The sequence below is a fragment of the Thalassophryne amazonica genome, chromosome 14, assembly GCF_902500255.1.
Source record: "Thalassophryne amazonica chromosome 14, fThaAma1.1, whole genome shotgun sequence".
In the NCBI taxonomy this organism is placed as follows: domain Eukaryota; kingdom Metazoa; phylum Chordata; class Actinopteri; order Batrachoidiformes; family Batrachoididae; genus Thalassophryne; species Thalassophryne amazonica.
In genome coordinates this window covers 12,383,927-12,405,659 of record NC_047116.1, presented here as the reverse complement: position 1 = coordinate 12,405,659, position 21,733 = coordinate 12,383,927, and the positions used below count along the sequence as shown (strand labels likewise).

Below are 21,733 nucleotides of genomic sequence, written 5' to 3'. Positions count from 1 at the left end.
CTACAGTTCAAGAACCTTGGATGCAAGCAGCTGTGGGACATGACAGTGACCAACCTGTTGCTTATACAAGTAGGTAACTAGAAGGGTTTTGATGCTATTTGGTCACAAATTGACTGGAATGAATGAGGGTCAGCCAAAAATAAAGTGATAAGAAAGATTAGTTAAAAGCAATCTCCAACCTCTAATCATCTTACATGAAGCAAACCAGTAAGTGGGCAATCCTGGAGTTCCTTGAAGGGCTGTTTGAGGTGACCTTCAAATGGCTATTTCAATGGATTACATTTATTAACCTATGGTCAGAGGTGGGTAACCCTGGTTTCACTGATTAAAAGTCCTACCACGTATTGGCTCCATCCACCCACTAAACAAGTTGACTCAAATTTGTTTAAATATTCAGGCAGGTAGATGAGCTAATAAGTGCAATCACCTGTTTCAGGTGTACAGATAGAATCAATACATGATCAGATTTTTAATCACTGAAACCAGGGTTACCCACCTCTGACCACGGTTACTATTCACCACCAACATGAAGTCATACAACGGCCTTCTCTTGATCACATGCCTTTTGGCCTTGGGTGACTTTGAAAGGCCACTCCTTTTAGAGTGAAGATTTTGATTCATTGGTCAACTTATGGTCAGTATTAAACACTAACAGAAATCATATTGAGCTTCTCTTGGTTACATAATTTTTGACCTTGGGTGTTTTTTTTAAATGTCAAACTCGAGGTCCTAACTATTCAACATGAGACGGGCCAATTTGAATAAAACCACAACCAGACATTATGGTAACACTGAAGCACAAAGAAATAATTTGCATGAATCAGTGTCATGAGTCATGAGTGTTGCACTTTCTGAGTGCCCTTTCGAGTTTATCGTTTTAAATGCAATGCGATAAAACTGGAGCAAATGTGGCAACATGGTTTAAACAGAAGATTTTAAAATACTTTAAAATCAGTGGAGTTAGAGGAACTGATTTTCTGAAGAACTTGTTGAAACTGGTGGTCCTGGGACATCACTAAACGCTGGACAAATATGTCAAAAGAGGCACATGTGCAAAAATGTGGAAACATATTCTAGGCATGCTTGTAGAGGAGTATGCTCGCCTATAAGCAAAGTTTTACTTTTAGTATGCAGTGAGAACAAAAATGGATCAAATCAATTGAGGTGTTTTTCATAAATCTTTTAAGACAAAAGCATTACGAGGGTTTCCTTATGGAGTTTCCGAATTGGCATCAGCACTTCTGGGTCGGCTGAACAAAATGACTTTGAATCCTGCCACACTGATGTTCATACCAAGACAGTGATGCCTTGTTCTTTACAGAGCATTGCTGCAGCACAGAGCAAGATGCTAACCACAACCCACTGGACAGAAAACCTCTCATCTCTTTTAGTCCCTGAAAGCAAAAAAGGGAAACAAACCCAGCCAGTTAAGAACAGTTGAAGAAAAAAAAAAATCTGTTCAAATAAAACCATTTAAAAACAAAGATAAAAGGGAGATACACCATGTTTGACACACAAACTGTACGTACATAAACATGTGTGATACGAACCTGTGCGGAAAGCTTTGCAATAAGTGAGGAATGAGAGTTGGAAGAAGAGGGCGCACAAAAGGTCTGCTCGACCCACGACACCTGCCACCTTGATGAAAGACAGAAATTGGAAGAAAAGATTAACAGGAGGTTAAATTCGATGGGTTTTGTAGACTTAGAATATATTTGTCATTTGTGTTCTGAGCACTATCTGAGGTGCAGTTTCACTGCAAGTGCCTCCCATCAAAGCCACAACGACTGAAATTCTGCTGGAAGTTACCAATGCGGAGCTCTTGGATTAAAAGCTAGTGGTGCATTCACCCCTCTCCAGCCCTTCCTTTGTTTAACTGTGCAATGTACCTAATATGAACATCAAAACCTCTCTGGGCGAATGGACTCCAAAATGAAGGGGGAAAAAAAAATAACAGCAACAGAAAGTGCCTTCAGTCTATGTGTGGTTCTTAGAGATATTTGACAGCATCAAAAAGGAAATATATGCTTTTGTAGTCTCTTACAAGTGAGCGAATGCAGTTGTTATGAAGCAACATCATGCAGCAAAAGTGTGCGAGTATAATCCAGTCCAAAGAACAAATCCCTGCAACTTGTTTGGTATTTTAGTCATCCTGTGTGAATGCCCCATAAAACATAAACATAGTGCTGTTGCATGGGAACACATTAAATGTATCGCATTTGTTTCTGAATAGCACTGCACTGAGTTACTAGCACAGGCTTATTAAGAGAGTAAGGAAGAATCTTTCATTAACCAGTGTGGCCTGATGGTGTGTGTTCCATACAGTCTGTGGGTATTTTGCAGTGACATCCTGGGGTTGGCTGCTTTGATTCGTACAGCAAGCCTGGGCTAAGAGTCTGCTTCCCTCCCACCACCCCCAGTCTCACCCAGTTCTTGCCCTGCATGATTAAAGAGAATGGAGAGGGAAAACTGCTGCCTTCCAGCCAAGCTATATAGCAAAACACACAGGCACGAGCAGGAAAATAGGAATCCCGACACAGCTACTAGTCAGGCCATGCTACTCGCCGCACCTTGGCACTGCACTCCCAGCTGAGTTGGGGCTTTTGTTCTTGGCATGGGGGCATGTTCAGTATTAAAACTTATAGAACATGAGGCCAAGAAACAGAGCTATACGAGGAAAACCATGTTGTTTAACAAATTCAATTTATATAATGAGGTCCATAAATAGTTGGACAGTGACAGAATTATTTTGTCATTTTGTCTCTGTATACCACTACGATAGAGTTGAAATTAATAAAAATGTGCATGTAGTGTCAACTTTAAGCGTTAATTCAAGGGCTTTAACATATCACATTAACTATTTACACCCCTATTCCTCAGGGCACCATTCTATTACGATCCCCCACGATGCACACAAAGTGCAAAAACCAGGTGAAACACCTTCCTCTGGCATGCATCCTATCAGACTGGCTTATAAAGCGCACACCTGGCATCTGGCTGGGGTATAAAGCGCATACCTGACAACTCACTCGAAAACGAAAGTAAAGCTGCGTCCGGCTGCGTTCTCAGCCAGAACCACAAGAAAAACGCTGCTTTTACTTCAAATTTTTACCCCGATAGAACACAATCAAATTAAGTATCAAGCTGAACTCACTGGGACTACCCCGTTTAAAGATGTTTGAACATGATTGAAGCTGGTAAGACTATGAACACCCAGAAGTGATTGCATAATGGCTTTGATATGGTGAATTGGGATAAAAATTTTGAACAGCTTGAAAATTTCACCCGATTGGTGACGATGAGGTAGCACGGTGGCTTATTGGTTAGCACTGTTGCCTCACAGCGAGAAGGTCGTGGGTTCAATTCCCGTGGCCTTTCTGTGTGGAGTTTGCATGTTCTCCCCGTGTTTGCGTGGGTTTCCTCCGGGTGCTCCGGTTATCTCTCACATCCAAAGACATGCGGGTTAGGTGGATTGGACTCTTTAAAATTGTCCGTAGGTGTGTGTGTCTGTATTTGTTTGTCTATTTGTGGCCCTGCGACAGACTGGCGTCCTGTCCTGGGTGTACCCAGCCTCACGCTCTATGACTGCTGGGATAGGCTCCAGCCCCCCGCGACCCTTAAATGGACTAAGCGGTAAAAGATGAATGACTGAATGGTGACGATGATGAGCGTAACTACCGTTTGTTCAAGTTTGACCAAATATGGATCAATATGTTGTTGTGATGCTTCAAAACACACCCTGATTTGCTATTCATAATGAAACAGGAAGGAACGGCCCTCTGTAGAATATGGAAATTAGGAATTACAGCCATTTTTATACACAGTCCACTTTCAAAGGCAATAAGTATTTGAGCAAACTATCAGCCAGCCTCATATGTCGGGTCTCCTGTTGCTAGTGTCTGTCGTAACTATGAATGCACCACCTCAAAGGCCATAATTCAAAAACATGTTCACAAAGTTCCTCTTCAAGGACAAATGGGACTACTACTCAACTGGGAAATCTGGCAAATCATTCTGTTGAGTAATCTGTGTCTGTTTATTATCTTTGCTGCAATAATAAACCAGTGGGAAATATGTTTTGTGCATAAATTCCTTTTAAAGAATGTTATAATTACGATAAATTCTTCTGGATGCATTTAGTAGTTCTGTTAACTGTGTGTTCAAGTTGTATTTGCTCAATGAATACTGGCTGGAAACATCAAGGGGTCCACGGAATTATTGTATTATTTGAATAAAGATGAAAATCTGGTTGGCGTAAACAGACCCAAAGAGAGACAGAACCCATCGGTGTTGGCAGCAAACATGGTGGCACCAACACAGGTGCGATACTCGATACAGATACTTTTGCGCTGTGCACATTGTGATCACTGCTGGAAACTGTTCTCAGCCATATGGATGAAAAAAAATGATTATCCAACCAATTTCCATTCAATTTGCACTCGCTAACAAACAACAACAAAATGTTATCTTATCATGCAAGCCACTTAGCTTATCACCTGAAACTAGCGGCGCCACTCTCACCTAGCAGGACTTCACTGCAAACACAATGATTGTTGACTGTTGTGCATGACCTTAATAATCAAAAGCCTGTTAGACAAAATAACTTGAATGAAAAATCTTCCCACTCTTTTCAGACATCACAATGCAACATAAAAAAAATGAAGTAGTATGTGTCTGTGCCCCCTTTAAAACACTGGACTGACAGACTCACCATATTTTCTGTAACAAAAGTATTTTGTTTTTGTTTTTTTTTACTAGTGTGGGAGGTTCTGTGACTTACTGTCTGAAGCAACATTTAAAAAAAACAGCATTATCATCTACAGCCACAAGATGGCCCCGTCTACACACGTGACAAGCTGTTCCTGTATACTGAATGAGGTGCTGTGCTCCACACTCAGCACAGAAGCAGCAGCAGCAGCTCTGGTTGAGAAAAACATTCTTTGTTTTATAGAGTGAGTAAATTTAAGAAATAACATTCTCCACCCAAAAGACCATGTGGAACAAAAGTGGAAATAGTACTTTTACAACCCCAATTCCAATGAAGTTGGGACGTTGTGAAAAATGTAAATAAAAACAGAATACAATGATTTGCAAATCCTCTTCAACCTATATTCAATTAAATACACCACAAAGACAAGATATTTAATGTTAAAACTGATAAACTTTATTGTTTTTGTGCAAATATTTGCTCATTTTGAAATGGATGCCTGCAACACGTTTCAAAAAAGCTGGGACAGTGGTATGTTTAAAACTGTGTTACATCACCTTTCCTTCTAACAACACTAAGTGTTTGGGAACTGAGGACACCAATTGTGAGTGTCATGATTGGGTATAAAATTAGCATCCCCAAAAGTCTCAGCCATTCACAAGCAAAGATGGGGTGAGGATCACTACTTTGTGAACAACTGCATGAAAAAAAATAGTCCAACAGTTTAAGAACAATGTTTCTCAACGTTTATTTGCAAGGAATTTAGGGATTCCATCATCTACAGTCCATAATATAATCAGAAAATTCAGAGAATCTGGAGAAATTTCTACATGTAAGCGGCAAGGCCAAAAACCACCACTGAATGCCCATGACCTTCGATCCCTCAGGCAGCACTGCATTAAAAACCGACATCATTGTGTAAAGGATCTTACCGCGTGGGCTCAGGAACACTTCAGAAAACCATTCTCAGTTAACACAGTTCCTCGCTACATCTACATGTTAAAACTCTCTCATGCAAAGAGAAAGCCACAACAACAACATCCAGAAACACCGCCGCCTTATCTGGGCCCAAGCTCATTTGAAATAGACAGACGCAAAGTGTAAAAGTGTGCTGTGGTCTGATGAATCCACATTTCAAATGTCCTCTGGACAAAAGAGGATAAAGGCCATCCAGACTGTTACCAGCGCAAAGTTCAAAAGCCAGCATCTGTGATGGTATGGGGGTGTGTTAGTGTCCATGACATGGGCAACTTACACATCTGTGATGGCACCATCAATGCTGAAAGGTACATCCAGGTTTTGGAGCAACACATGCTGCCATCCAAGCAACATCTTTTTCAGGGACGTCCCTGTTTATTTCAGGAAGACAATGCCAAGACACATTCTGCACGTGCACAGCATGGCTTCGTAGTAAAAGAGTGTGGGTACTAGACTGACCTGCCTGCAGTCCAGACCTGTCACCCATTGAAAATGTGTGGTGCATTATGAAGAGCAAAATACGACAACAGAGACCCCGGACTGTTGAACAACTGAAGTCGTACATCAATCAAGAATGGGAAAGAATTCTACCTACAAAGCTTCAACAATTAGTGTCCTATTATAAATGGGGGTAAGTGGGGGTCTCTATTATTTATTAGTGACACTGCTTATCAGTGACCTAAAGAAGCATTTCATTCTTGTTATGGGCCCGGTACAATAATATTACCTCATTACCTTCTGATCACTAACGCAGCGTTTGCATTATAATTAAATTATGTGCCAATTAAATTCATTTTGCTTCTTGTTGCATGAAGACACATAATCACATTTCAAAAATAAATATAGCTTATACTCCAGGGTATTTATGATTTCTTTCCTCTTCATGATATTTTTTTTTACAGGTGTGACTTATACTACGGTGCAACTTACTGGAAAATACGATAACATGTTTAATTATATTTAATGGGTCATTCTAAAATAAAGCAAATATAATGCTCCTTAACACAAGGGATCTAGAGACACTTACACTTTCTGCGTGGACTGGGTGTGATGCAAAAAAGAAGGCAGCCAACAGAGACGTCTTAGGGGCATAATTCAGAAGCTTTCCATCCTCGTCATACGCCAGACCACCAATCAGAATAGCGTACACATCAATCAGTAAGGCAGATATGACCGCATGGAGAATGATGTTGAGTATGTGGAAGCCAACAGGATGGAGACCTCCTGCCAAAAGGTAGTTTAACCTGTAAAGGTGAGACCGGAAAACATTGAAAGAAGAAACACCACCAAGGCTTTTGATGTCATGATGAAAGTTGGAAATAGCAACACTAAACCCGAGTACAGATCAGGATGTGTCATGGGGTTTACATTACATTATGAAACATAAGTCATGTTGTCCACTTTCATTTAAACTCATCTTTAACAGCTGCAGCTCCAGCTGGCACTACAAAAACACTTTCAAAAAATGTGAAACTGGTAGAAAGATCTGAAATTGCCATCTCTAGTCCTTGCCTAAATGTTAGGACAGTGAGAGGTCTGTAGGACTTGTGACTGGAATTACTGCTCAGGTTACTTCCCCAGAAGTCATTTCTCCAGATGTTGTTCAGCGGTGTTGCTGGTCTCAGGTCCTGGGAAAGATACCAGAAAAGGAGAGTTAAGTTTTTGTCATCTTTGTGCTTTTGTAGCTAACACACAGTAAATAACATTACCTTGTTGTTGACAATTGCTTCAGAATCATCAAAAACAAACTCCCCATCGTAACTGTTGAGGAAGCACAAAAGTGCCACAAGGGCTACGGCGAGCTTGGCCTGGACCGGAGGAAGCTTTGGCAGCTGTATTTGGTGGTCCCAATAAACTTCAGACAACGCCATGATACAGTGGATCTCTGGTCATTACGCATCATCATCATCATCATCGTCGTCGTCGTCATCATCAAATCCTGGAGGGCAAGACAATGAAAGGAGGCAAATTAGTTTTAAATCAATTTACAATAAGGAGAAAAAAATTGAAGTTGCAATTAAAATGTGTTTTCACAATGATAACATTTTCTCTTTTTATTTTTAATTTGCAAAAATTACCAAAAAAAAAAAAAAAAACCTTTTCATGTTGCCATTACGGGGTATTGTGAGAAGAATTCTGAGGGGAAAAAATGAATTTACTCCATTTTGGAATAAAGCTGTCACATAACAAAATGTGGAAAAAAGTGAAGCACCGTGAATACTTTCCAGATGTACTATACGAGGTCTGTTAGAAAAGCATCGGACCGTTTTATTTCTTGCAAAAACATGATGGATTTGAATCACGTGTGCTTGCATGAGCAAACCTTGAACCTTTGTGCGCATGCGTGAACCTTTTCACGCCCGACGATTGCATCATTTGCTGGTAAGCAGCCTTTGTGTGGGACGTGCAGTGCGCTCAGCGGATTTTCATTTCAAGGAAAAAGACGGAACGACTGGAGCAGCGCCGCATCAAATTTTGCCAGAAACTGGGCGACAGCCAGGTGGAAACCATTCGGATTATTCAGACGGCTTTCGGTGACTTTTCAGTCGTGCGACTATCCGAGAAATTGTGAAAGAGGTGGGCATGTCACAGCATGTTCTGTGAGACTTCCAACACTGAGGCGCTTTTGCGCCGCCGTCAGCAGCAGCACAAATTTCACCACCAATCTTTTCATGGCCAAATCTTCTGTCACAGTGGAATGTACCGAAAAAGTGCTGATGTCCACCTCTTCCGCAATTTCTCGGATAGTCACACGACGGTCCCGCATCACCACAGCGTTCACTTTGGAAATTACCTGGTCATTTCAGCATGTTGATGGCCGACCGGAGCGTGGCTCGCTCTCCACCGTTGTACGGACGTCTTTAAACCGGCTGTACCGCTCCTTAATCTGTGTGATGCCCAAAGTATCATCACCAAAGGTTGCCCAGTTTCTGGCAAAATTTGATGCAGCGCTGCTCCAGTCGTTAAGTCTTTTTCCTTAAAATGAAAATCCGCCGCGCGCACAGCACACGTCCCACACACAGGCTGCTTACCAGGAAATGACGCAATCATCAGGCGTGAAAAAGGTCACGCATGCGCATGAAGGTTCAAGGTTGGCTCATGCAAGCACACGTGATTCAAATCCATCAGGTTTCTGCAAAAAATAAAAAGGTCCGATACTTTTCTAACAGACCTTGTATGGTTGCTTAATTGAACAATTGTGTGACAATCCTTTGATGTGCTTCATTTATTTTACAATTGTTAGTATGACCAACGCAGATAATCACTCTACTTAGTCTGGTCTGCTTGAGGTTTCTTCATCTAATCAAAACCACCTGAGGGAGTTGTTCCTCATACCCCCGTCACACATAGCCAGAATAAGACCAAAAAGCATCAAAATGACGATTCGGCCCACATCTGAAAAGTGCTGAGTTGCAGCTCAAAAACAGTCTGACAGCCATCTGCTAGAGTCCACACAGTTTGTCCCAATTGGCCGGCAGCCCCAAGTGTGTTGCACATGTTCAAAACCCTAAGGATAGGTGTCCCATCTCGACAGCGGAACATGTGCAGTCTGAGCACCATCTGACCTCAATTTACATATTCTAATGGTGGCAAAGCAGGATCCGAAACGATGTGAGCGTGTACAAGGAAACCTTGAGATGGATCTGGCATGGCAAAGCCTGCCGGTATGACCTGCCCGTGCCACGTATAATAATGTCCACCTCCAACAAACATTAACAAACATGAATCTCACCTCCAACAATGGCCCAGGAGTGTTTCACAGTGCAGCGTGGACATGGAGCTGGGACTACAGCCTGTGGTTAAAATCCTCTCACCGGGCTGCTGTGTGGTGTAATCAACCACAGAAAAATAAATCCTATGTGATAATCCAATCATCGCGGTGTACAGAGTTGTGTTGTGGTGCTGAAGTGAGCCAAAACACACACAAAAAAAACATTAAAGTTCCCTGAAAAGGCTGCGTCTAATGCATGGGACAGCATGGCCCACTGCCAGCTAGGGTTGGGTATCGAGAACCGGTTCTTTTCAGGTATCATTAAGAAATGATTTGATCCACCGACATCAATAGCCTTGTTGCTTAACGATTCCCTTATTGGTCCTTCACAGCAGCCGTTGTTTTTGAGGGTGTTTGTTGGGAAAATGATTGTGTTGATAACTTCAAAACGAATCACCGCTTTAAATAAAATGACACATCTTTCCAAACACTGTAATACAAACAATAATATACAATCAATCAATCAATCAATTTTTTTATATAGCGCCAAATCACAACAAACAGTTGCCCCAAGGCGCTTTATATTGTAAGGCAAGGCCATACAATAATTATGTAAAACCCCAACGGTCAAAACGACCCCCCCGTGAGCAAGCACTTGGCTACAGTGGGAAGGAAAAACTCCCTTTTAACAGGAAGAAACCTCCAGCAGAACCAGGCTCAGGGAGGGGCAGTCTTCTGCTGGGACTGGTTGGGGCTGAGGGAGAGAACCAAGAAAAAGACATGCTGTGGAGGGGAGCAGAGATCGATCACTAATGATTAAATGCAGAGTGGTGCATACAGAGCAAAAAGAGAAAGAAACAGTGCATCATGGGAACCCCCCAGCAGTCTACGTCTATAGCAGCATAACTAAGGGATGGTTCAGGGTCACCTGATCCAGCCCTAACTATAAGCTTTAGCAAAAAGGAAAGTTTTAAGCCTAATCTTAAAAGTAGAGAGGGTGTCTGTCTCCCTGATCTGAATTGGGAGCTGGTTCCACAGGAGAGGAGCCTGAAAGCTGAAGGCTCTGCCTCCCATTCTACTCTTACAAACCCTAGGAACTACAAGTAAGCCTGCAGTCTGAGAGCGAAGCGCTCTATTGGGGTGATATGGTACTACGAGGTCCCTAAGATAAGATGGGACCTGATTATTCAAAACCTTATAAGTAAGAAGAAGAATTTTAAATTCTATTCTAGAATTAACAGGAAGCCAATGAAGAGAGGCCAATATGGGTGAGATATGCTCTCTCCTTCTAGTCCCCGTCAGTACTCTAGCTGCAGCATTTTGAATTAACTGAAGGCTTTTTAGGGAACTTTTAGGACAACCTGATAATAATGAATTACAATAGTCCAGCCTAGAGGAAATAAATGCATGAATTAGTTTTTCAGCATCACTCTGAGACAAGACCTTTCTGATTTTAGAGATATTGCGTAAATGCAAAAAAGCAGTCCTACATATTTGCTTAATATGCGCTTTGAATGACATATCCTGATCAAAAATGACTCCAAGATTTCTCACAGTATTACTAGAGGTCAGGGTAATGCCATCCAGAGTAAGGATCTGGTTAGACACCATGTTTCTAAGATTTGTGGGGCCAAGTACAATAACTTCAGTTTTATCTGAGTTTAAAAGCAGGAAATTAGAGGTCATCCATGTCTTTATGTCTGTAAGACAATCCTGCAGTTTAGCTAATTGGTGTGTGTCCTCTGGCTTCATGGATAGATAAAGCTGGGTATCATCTGCGTAACAATGAAAATTTAAGCAATACCGTCTAATAATACTGCCTAAGGGAAGCATGTATAAAGTAAATAAAATTGGTCCTAGCACAGAACCTTGTGGAACTCCATAATTAACTTTAGTCTGTGAAGAAGATTCCCCATTTACATGAACAAATTGTAATCTATTAGACAAATATGATTCAAACCACCGCAGCGCAGTGCCTTTAATACCTATGGCATGCTCTAATCTCTGTAATAAAATTTTATGGTCAACAGTATCAAAAGCACCACTGAGGTCTAACAGAACAAGCACAGAGATGAGTCCACTGTCTGTGGCCATAAGAAGATCATTTGTAACCTTCACTAATGCTGTTTCTGTACTATGATGAATTCTAAAACCTGACTGAAACTCTTCAAATAGACCATTCCTCTGCAGATGATCAGTTAGCTGTTTTACAACTACCCTTTCAAGAATTTTTGAGAGAAAAGGAAGGTTGGAGATTGGCCTATAATTAGCTAAGATAGCTGGGTCAAGTGATGGCTTTTTAAGTAATGGTTTAATTACTGCCACCTTAAAAGCCTGTGGTACATAGCCAACTAACAAAGATAGATTGATCATATTTAAGATCGAAGCATTAAATAATGGTAGGGCTTCCTTGAGCAGCCTGGTAGGAATGGGGTCTAATAAACATGTTGATGGTTTGGATGAAGTAACTAATGAGAATAACTCAGACAGAACAATCGGAGAGAAAGAGTCTAACCAAATACCGGCATCACTGAAAGCAGCCAAAGATAACGATACGTCTTTGGGATGGTTATGAGTAATTTTTTCTCTAATAGTTAAAATTTTGTTAGCAAAGAAAGTCATGAAGTCATTACTAGTTTAAGTTAATGGAATACTCAGCTCAATAGAGCTCTGACTCTTTGTCAGCCTGGCTACAGTGCTGAAAAGAAACCTGGGGTTGTTCTTATTTTCTTCAATTAGTGATGAGTAGAAAGATGTCCTAGCTTTACAGAGGGCTTTTTTATAGAGCAACAGACTCTTTTTCCAGGCTAAGTGAAGATCTTCTAAATTAGTGAGACGCCATTTCCTCTCCAACTTACGGGTTATCTGCTTTAAGCTACGAGTTTGTGAGTTATACCATGGAGTCAGACACTTCTGATTTAAAGCTCTCTTTTTCAGAGGAGCTACAGCATCCAAAGTTGTCTTCAATGAGGATGTAAAACTATTGACGAGATACTCTATCTCCCTTACAGAGTTTAGGTAGCTACTCTGCACTGTGTTGGTATATGGCATTAGAGAACATAAAGAAGGAATCATATCCTTAAACCTAGTTACAGCGCTTTCTGAAAGACTTCTAGTGTAATGAAACTTATTCCCCACTGCTAGGTAGTCCATCAGAGTAAATGTAAATGTTATTAAGAAATGATCAGACAGAAGGGAGTTTTCAGGGAATACTGTTAAGTCTTCTATTTCCATACCATAAGTCAGAACAAGATCTAAGATATGATTAAAGTGGTGGGTGGACTCATTTACTTTTTGAGCAAAGCCAATAGAGTCTAATAATAGATTAAATGCAGTGTTGAGGCTGTCATTCTCAGCATCTGTGTGGATGTTAAAATCGCCCACTATAATTATCTTATCTGAGCTAAGCACTAAGACAAAAGGTCTGAAAATTCACAGAGAAACTCACAGTAACGACCAGGTGGACGATAGATAATAACAAATAAAACTGGTTTTTGGGACTTCCAATTTGGATGGACAAGACTAAGAGACAAGCTTTCAAATGAATTAAAGCTCTGTCTGGGTTTTGGATTAATTAATAAGCTGGAATGGAAGATTGCTGCTAATCCTCCACCCCGGCCCGTGCTACGAGCATTCTGACAGTTAGTGTGACTCGGGGGTGTTGACTCATTTAAACTAACATATTCATCCTGCTGTAACCAGGTTTCTGTTAGGCAGAATAAATCAATATGTTGATCAATTATTATATCATTTACCAACAGGGACTTAGAAGAGAGAGACCTAATGTTTAATAGACCACATTTAACTGTTTTAGTCTGTGGTGCAGTTGAAGGTGCTATATTATTTTTTCTTTTTGAATTTTTATGCTTAAATAGATTTTTGCTGGTTATTGGTAGTCTGGGAGCAGGCACCGTCTCTATGGGGATGGGGTAATGAGGGGATGGCAGGGGGAGAGAAGCTGCAGAGAGGTGTGTAAGACTACAACTCTGCTTCCTGGTCCCAACCCTGGATAGTCACGGTTTGGAGGATTTAAGAAAATTGGCCAGATTTCTAGAAATGAGAGCTGCTCCATCCAAAGTGGGATGGATGCCGTCTCTCCTAACAAGACCAGGTTTTCCCCAGAAGCTTTGCCAATTATCTATGAAGCCCACCTCATTTTTTGGACACCACTCAGACAGCCAGCAATTCAAGGAGAACATGCGGCTAAACATGTCACTCCCGGTCCGATTGGGGAGGGGCCCAGAGAAAACTACAGAGTCCGACATTGTTTTTGCAAAGTTACACACCGATTTAATGTTAATTTTAGTGACCTCCGATTGGCGTAACCGGGTGTCATTACTGCCGACGTGAATTACAATCTTACCAAATTTACGCTTAGCCTTAGCCAGCAGTTTCAAATTTCCTTCAATGTCGCCTGCTCTGGCCCCCGGAAGACAATTGACTATGGTTGCTGGTGTCGCTAACTTCACATTTCTCAAAACAGAGTCGCCAATCGACTAGAACATTTTTTTTTCCTCCCAAAATGAGATGTCCTGCGTTCTTTATGAATTACATCCTGACATGCAGCACAGCCAGCTGCAAGAGCTCAGCACAGACGTATGGAAAGACATTCATGCCAATAATATCTGAAAGAAAATGCTTTTAAAAAAAAACTACAGATTTTGTTTATTTCTATTTATGTCCAGAGATCAAGGATCCACCATGGAGAGTTTATTATGTCTAGAGTTTAAGGATCCAGTGACCAATTTCATATATATTTACTTTAAGACTCAATAAAATGTTGTTGACCTAGAAAACCTGTAAAGCCTACTTTTAGTACACAGAAAATTCACAAGAGGTATCGATAAGGGAATCGATAAGGAATCAGCGCGATAAGCAGAATAGATAGATAAAATCTTACCAATACCAATCCCTACTACCAGCAGTGTCGAGTAGCTGGCAACGGCACACACATGTGCCCCCATAGCTGCTCATTAAGCCATTATAAATGAACACACACACACACACACCCAGCAATCATGTCAGCACCTACTCTATGCATACATGCATGTGACGTCAGCAGCGCTGGGAAGTGGAGGACAAGCGCAGATGTGATTGCATGACTGAGTGAGTGACCGCACCATGCTGGCTGGCTTTGACACATATGGCAAGGGTCCGGTCCATACGTTGGTTGTACTCCGGTGTCCAGTACCAGGAGGAACTGTGCAAAGAGTGGAACACTGCGCCGCCTCCCACTTCGGTCCCGTGTTTGCCATCCAGACGTTTGGACATCATGCAGTCTTCAGTGCCTTTTATGGCCGTCTGAAAGTAGTCTGTATCATCTACCTGGTGTCCACAAACGTTTTGGATTCCAATGTGCAGGTGTGGACGAGGTAATCTGGATGCATTCTGACACTATTGACCACGCTTCTTTTCCTCCCGACTGCTTCAGATTATGGCAATATTTGCCGTGTCGGGCTGGTTCCTGCACATTCTTGCTATGTGTGACGGGGGCTTTACAGCTGTTGTCAATATGCTTCCTCATGGAGTCTGTAGGTAAGGTTTGACCTGGGGAGGTGATGGTCTAGTGGTTAAGGTGTTGGGCTTGAGTCCAGAAAATCATGGGTTCAAATCCCCACCTGACTGGAAAATCACTAAGGGACCTTGGGCAAGGCCTTTAATCCCCTATTGCTCCCGGTGTGTAGTAAGCGCCTTGTATGGCAGCACCCTGACATCGGGGTGAATGTGAGGCATTATTGTAAAGTGCTTTGAGTGTCTGATACAGATGGAAAAGCGCTATATAAATGCAGTCTATTTACCATTTAGTACCTTGGGATTATTTATGCTGTGCTTTCACACTGTATAATTAAACTGAACTGTCTGAAGGAGAGTGTGGACAGTAGAGACTGCAACCACTTTAAAGTCATACAGCCGGTAAAATGAGTATTGAACACAGCCATTTTCTCTGTAAACATATTTCTAAAGATGCTATTGACATGAAATTTTTACCAGATGTTGGTAACAACCCAAGTAATCCACACATACAAAGAAACCAATACAATTAAATACAAAAATAATGTGTATTAACATGGAATGACACAGGAAAAAGTATGGAACACACTCACTGAAATTTAATAGTTTGTACAAAAGCCTTTGTTGGTAATGAAGCTTCAAGATGCCTCCTGTATGAAGAAACTAGCCGCATGCATTGCTCAGGTGTGATTTGGTCCATTCTTCCACACTAACAGTCTTCAAATCTTGAAGGTTCTGTGGCCCCCTTCTACAACCTACCGAGAGGCCGACTGATATAGGCTAGTGACTAAACAATACCTCTAATTAGCACCTATTGTGCTCTAGTTAGCACACTCCTGACAGGGCAGCTGTCCCTCCTAATGATGAGACGGAAGCCTCTCCTGATGGCTCCCTTGACAACTATCCTGATGATGTGAATGACTCATTACCATGAACAAAAGACTGAAACTGCTTTTACCTGAGTACCCCATTGTAAACAGGGGACAAAGCGTGTCTCAGACCCCCTCCCCGGCTAAGGGTGGGTTTCAACTGTTTCACATAGAATGCTTCCGTGACACCTCTCTCAAACCATTTCTTCTCTCTGGCTAAGATTTTAACTTCCTTGTCCTCAAACATGTGGTTAGTGTCTTTCAGGTGGAGATGAACTGCAGACTGAGGTCCATTTGCGCCCTCTCTGCGGTGCTGGTATAGCCTTTTGTGTAAAGGTTGCTTAGTCTCACCTATGTAGTGTTCATTACAGTTTTCCTGACATGTGAAAGAATACACTACATTGCTCTGTTTGTAACTAGGGAACCTGTCCTTAGGGTGAACTAATTTCTGTCTCAAGGTGTTAACCGGTTTAAAGTAAACTGGGATTTTGTGCTGTCTGAAGATCCTCTGTAGTTTTTCCCTTTAAGAAACACTATAAGAAATCAGGAAAAAAAATTGTGGCAGTCAGTAACGGTTACTTTTTTAGACCAAGCAGAGGGAAAAAAATATGGAATCACTCAATTCTGAGGAAAAAAATTATGGAATCATGAAAAACAAAAGAATGCTCCAACACATCACTAGTATTTTGTTGTACCACCTCTGGCTTTTATAACAGCTTGCAGTCTCTGAGGCATGGACTTAATGAGTGCCAAACAGTACTCTTCATCAATCTGGCTCCAACTTTCTCTGATTGCTGTTGCCAGATCAGCTTTGCAGGTTGGAGCCTTGTGATGGACCATTTTCTTCAACTTCCACCAAAGATTTTCAATTGGATTAAAATCCGGACTATTTGCAGGCCATGACATTGACCCTATGTGTCTTTTTGCAAGAAATGTTTTCACAGTTTTTGCTCTATGGCAAGATGCATTATCATCTTGAAAAATGATTTCATCATCCCCAAACATCCTTTCAATTGATGGGATAAGTGTCCAAAATATCAACGCAAACTTGTGCATTTATTGATGATGTAATGACAGCCATCTCCCCAGTGCCTTTACCTGACATGCAGCCCCATATCATCAATGACTGTGGAAATTTACACTCAACAAAAATATAAATGCAACGCTTTCGGTTTTGCTCCCATTTTGTATGAGATGAACTCAAAGATCTAAAACTTTTTCCACATACACAATATCACCATTTCCCTCAAATATTGTTCACAAACCAGTCTAAATCTGTGATAGTGAGCACTTCTCCTTTGCTGAGATAATCCATCCCACCTCACAGGTGTGCCACACCAAGATGCCGATTAGACACCATGATTAGTGCACAGGTGTGCCTTAGACTGCCCACAATAAAAGGCCACTCTGAAAGGTGGAGTTTTGTTTTATTGGGGGGGATACCAGTCAGTATCTGGTGTGACCACCATTTGCCTCATGCAGTGCAACACATCTCCTTCGCATAGAGTTGATCAGGTTGTCAATTGTGGCCTGTGGAATGTTGGTCCACTCCTCTTCAATGGCTGTGCAAAGTTGCTGGATATTGGCAGGAACTGGTACACGCTGTCGTATACGCCGGTCCAGAGCATCCCAAACATGCTCAATGGCTGACATGTCCGGTGAGTATGCCAGCCATGCAAGAACTGGGACATTTTCAGCTTCCAAGAATTGTGTACAGATCCTTGCAACATGGGGCCGTGCATTATCCTGCTGCAACATGAGGTGATGTTCTTGAATGTATGGCACAACAATGGGCCTCAGGATCTTGTCACGGTATCTCTGTGCATTCAAAATGCCATCAATAAAATGCACCTGTGTTCTTCGTCCATAACAGACGCCTGCCCATACCATAACCCCACCGCCACCATGGGCCACACGATCCACAACATTGACATCAGAAAACCACTCACCCACATGACGCCACACACGCTGTCTGCCATCTGCCCTGGACAGTGTGAACCGGGATTCATCCGTGAAGAGAACACCTCTCCAATGTGCCAAACGCCAGTGAATGTGAGCATTTGCCCACTCAAGTCGGTTACGACGACGAACTGGAGTCAGGTCGAGACCCCGATGAGGACGACGAGCATGCAGATGAGCTTCCCTGAGACGGTTTCTGACAGTTTGTGCAGAAATTCTTTGGTTATGCAAACCGATTGTTTCAGCAGCTGTCCGAGTGGCTGGTCTCAGACGATCTTGGAGGTGAACATGCTGGATGTGGAGGTCCTGGGCTGGTGTGGTTACATGTGGTCTGTGGTTGTGAGGCTGGTTGGATGTACTGCCAAATTCTCTGAAACGCCTTTGGAGATGGCTTATGGTAGAGAAATGAACATTCAATACACGAGCAACAGCTCTGGTTGACATTCCTGCTGTCAGCATGCCAATTGCACGCTCCCTCAAATCTTGCAACATCTGTGGCATTGTGCTGTGTGATAAAACAGCACCTTTCAGAGTGGCCTTTTATTGTGGGCAGTCTAAGGCACACCTGTGCATTAATCATGGTGTCTAATCAGCATCTTGATATGGCACACCTGTGAGGTGGGATGGATTATCTCAGCAAAGGAGAAGTGCTCACTATCACAGATTTAGACTGGTTTGTGAACAATATTTGAGGGAAATGGTGATATTGTGTATGTGGAAAAAGTTTTAGATCTTTGAGTTCATACAAAATGGGAGCAAAACCAAAAGTGTTACGTTTATATTTTTGTTGAGTATACATGTTCTCTTCAGGCAGTCATCTTTATAAATCTCACTGGAACGGCACCAAACAAAAGTTCCAGCATCATCACCTTGCCCAATGTAGATTCGAGATTCATCACTGAATATGACTTTCATCCAGTCATCCACAGTCCACGATTGCTTTTCCTTAGCCCATTGTAACCTTGTTTTTTCTGTTTAGGTGTTAATGATGGCTTTCATTTAGCTTTTCTGTATGTAAATCCCATTTCATTTAGGCGGTTTCTTACACTTCGGTCACAGACGCTGACTCCAGTTTCCTCCCATTCGTTCATTTGTTTTGTTGTGCATTTTCGATTTTTGAGACATATTGCTTTAAGTTTTCTGTCTTGACGCTTTGATGTCTTTCTTGGTCTACCAGTATGTTTGCCTTTAACCTTCCCATGTTGTTTGTATTTGGTACAGAGTTTAGACACAGCTGACTGAACAACCAACATCTTTTGCAACATTGCGTGATGATTTACCCTCTTTTAAGAGTTTGATAATCCTCTCCTTTGTTTCAATTGACATCTCTCGTGTTGGAGCCATGATTCATGTCAGTCCACTTGGTGCAACAGCTCTCCAAGGTGTGATCACTCCTTTTTAGATGCAGACTAACGAGCAGATCTGATTTGATGCAGGTGTTAGTTTTAGGGATGAAAATTTACAGGTTGATTCCATAATTTATTCCTCAGAATTGAGTGAGTCCATATTTATTTCCCTCTGCTTGGTCTAAAAAAGTAACCATTACTGACTGCCACAATTATTTTTCCTGATTTCTTATAGTGTTTCTTAAAGCCAGGAAGTTGCCATTTGAAATGACTTTAGTTTTGTGTTATGTCTGTGATCTGCTTTTTTTCTACAAAATTAAACAACTGAATGAACATCCTCCGAGGCCGGTGATTCCATAATTATTGCCAGGGGTTGTATGAACTCTGATCTTTGGTTCTTTCCATAGATTTCCTATTCGATTCAAGTCAGGTGATTGGCTGGACCATTCGAGCAGCTTTTTTTTTTTAATTCTCTATAACCAATTGAGAGTTTCCTTGGCTGTGTGTTTGGGATCACTGCCTTGCTGAAATGTCCACCCTCATTTCATATTTACCATCCTGGTAGATTTTTTATCAAGAATGTCTCCTTACATTTTTCCATTCATCTTTCCTTCAATTATATGAAGTTTGCCAGTGCCGATGCTGAAAAACAGACCCACAATATGACATTACAAAATCCAAACGTCACTGTAGGTGTGGTGTTTTTGAGGTGATGTGCAATGTCATTTGACGACCGAGTGTGGTGTGTATTATGGCATCTAAAGAGTTCAATTTTGATCTCATCTGACCAGACTATATTCTCCCGGTATTTCACAGACTCTAAATGTTGTACAGCAAACTTTAAATGAGCTTCAACATGCTTTTTCTTCAGCAGTGGAGTCTTGCATGGTGAGTGTGCATACAGGCCATGGCCATTGAGTGCATTACTTATTGTATTCTTTGAGACAATTGTACCTGCTAATTCCGGGTCTTTCTGAAGTGGTCCTTGGCTCTTGAGCAACTCTTCTGATAGTTCTTTTCACTCCTCTGTCAGAAATCTTGGGAGAAGCACCTGGCTGTGGCCAGTTTATGGTGAAATTATGTTCATTCCACTTTCAGATTATGGCCCCAACAGTGCTCAGTAGAACATTTAGAAGTTTAGAAATCCTTCTGTAACCAATGGCATCAGTATTTTTGCAGCAATAAGGTTGTGAATATCTTGAGAGAGCACATGGCTTTTACCCATAATGATGTTTTTTGTATGACACCTTAGTAATGAGACATCCATCTGATGTTAATTTGCATGGACAAGAGGCAGGACTGCTTTCTAATTACTGACAGATTTCAGCTGGTGTCTTGGCTTCCCAAGACTTTCTGCACCTTCCTGCCTTCAGGTGTTAAATACATTTTTTTCCTGTGTCATTTCACATTACACATAATTTATGGACATCTATGGTTTGATTTCTTTGTATGTGTGGATTACTTGGGTTGTTGTTGACATCTAGAGAAAATGTCATGTCAATAGCGGCTTTAGGAATATGTTTATTGAGAAAAAGGTGACATGTTCAATACTTAATTTACCTGCTGTATGTCTCTGGGTCAGTAGAAAGTTATGACATACAGAAAGACCTAATGCTTGAGAAAATGGTTTTGGTTGGTATTTGACCACAGCATATTGAAAATCACTTTGGACTGTTTTTTAACAAATTTTGTGACAAATGTAAAGGCACTACACCTTCAAACAGAAAACTACTGGATGAAAAAAACATGACAATTCAAGTTAAGAAGTCAAATTAATCAAAAATGAAAACAGTAAAAGACTAATAATACATAAGGTCGGGTTGACTATTTACTAAGATTAAAGAAATAAATATAGTCTTAAAACAGATTATATGTAAATTCGAGACTTCTAACAACCAGCGATTCAGATTTTAGGAATTATGAGGTTATTTTGATCACATACCTTATCTTAGGAGGGACACGAGGTCAGAAGTCACCTGGTGTAGCATCACTCTCAAACAAACAGAACTATGAAGTCATTAAATCACTGATCAAACTAACATGAGCACCTGAGTGGACGAGTTAATAAAAATTCACGCCGTCACACCAAGTACAAGGTCAGCGTTATTACCAAGCTAAGTGCTAGCATGCCCCGTTAGCGTATGTTCGCTCCATAAATTTACAACGTAAAGACATGAAGTAACTCGTGTCGGTACTGCACCAAATCTTTTAAATAATTTCCCCAAAACTGCGTGAAATATTTCAGCAAAAACAGACGAGCAGCGCAGTCCACCGCTGTAAACAAGCACAACACACACTGAGAAGCTTCCTCGTAGTGACGCGTCACTGTCATGTGATCAATTTTGGACCAATAGCTGCGCATGCCCTTAAAGTTCTTAAAACTCTTTTATTAAACTTAAAAAAAATAATAAAACGCTTCAGCAAAAATAGAGCGATAATAATATTTTATTTATAAATAATTTATTTTTACTATTAGTTGGAGTAGTCACCAGCAAAAAAACAACAACAACAACAACAAAAAACAAAACAATAATAATTAAAAAATAAATTCAGAAATACATTTAAACAAACCAAGGAAACAATGTTATGGAAGTTTTACAAAATGTAAGAAAGGCCTTTTGATTACAAAAAATAGCGTGACAGAAGAATT

The 21,733-nt window shown here is 41.2% G+C and overlaps 1 protein-coding gene and 1 long non-coding RNA gene across 2 annotated transcripts in view; one reads left to right on the top strand and one right to left on the bottom strand.

Moving 5' to 3' along the window:
- LOC117524205 overlaps positions 1-19,895 on the top strand; it is a 283,790-nt gene extending 263,895 nt beyond the window's left edge. Inside the window, exon 3 of the long non-coding RNA XR_004564737.1 lies at positions 19,822-19,895. This is a non-coding gene — a long non-coding RNA (uncharacterized LOC117524205). The remainder of the gene's footprint in view (positions 1-19,821) is intronic.
- tmtc4 (transmembrane O-mannosyltransferase targeting cadherins 4) overlaps positions 1-21,380 on the bottom strand; it is a 35,658-nt gene extending 14,278 nt beyond the window's left edge. Inside the window, exons 1-6 of the mRNA XM_034185971.1 lie at positions 21,026-21,380; positions 7,396-7,625; positions 7,199-7,314; positions 6,714-6,930; positions 1,551-1,638; positions 1,294-1,394 (exon numbers count right to left, since the gene is read on the bottom strand). Coding sequence (XP_034041862.1) covers positions 1,294-1,394; positions 1,551-1,638; positions 6,714-6,930; positions 7,199-7,314; positions 7,396-7,557 — 684 coding nt within the window. The 5' untranslated portion in view covers positions 7,558-7,625; positions 21,026-21,380. The remainder of the gene's footprint in view (positions 1-1,293; positions 1,395-1,550; positions 1,639-6,713; positions 6,931-7,198; positions 7,315-7,395; positions 7,626-21,025) is intronic.
- Positions 21,381-21,733: the final 353 nt, after the last annotated feature.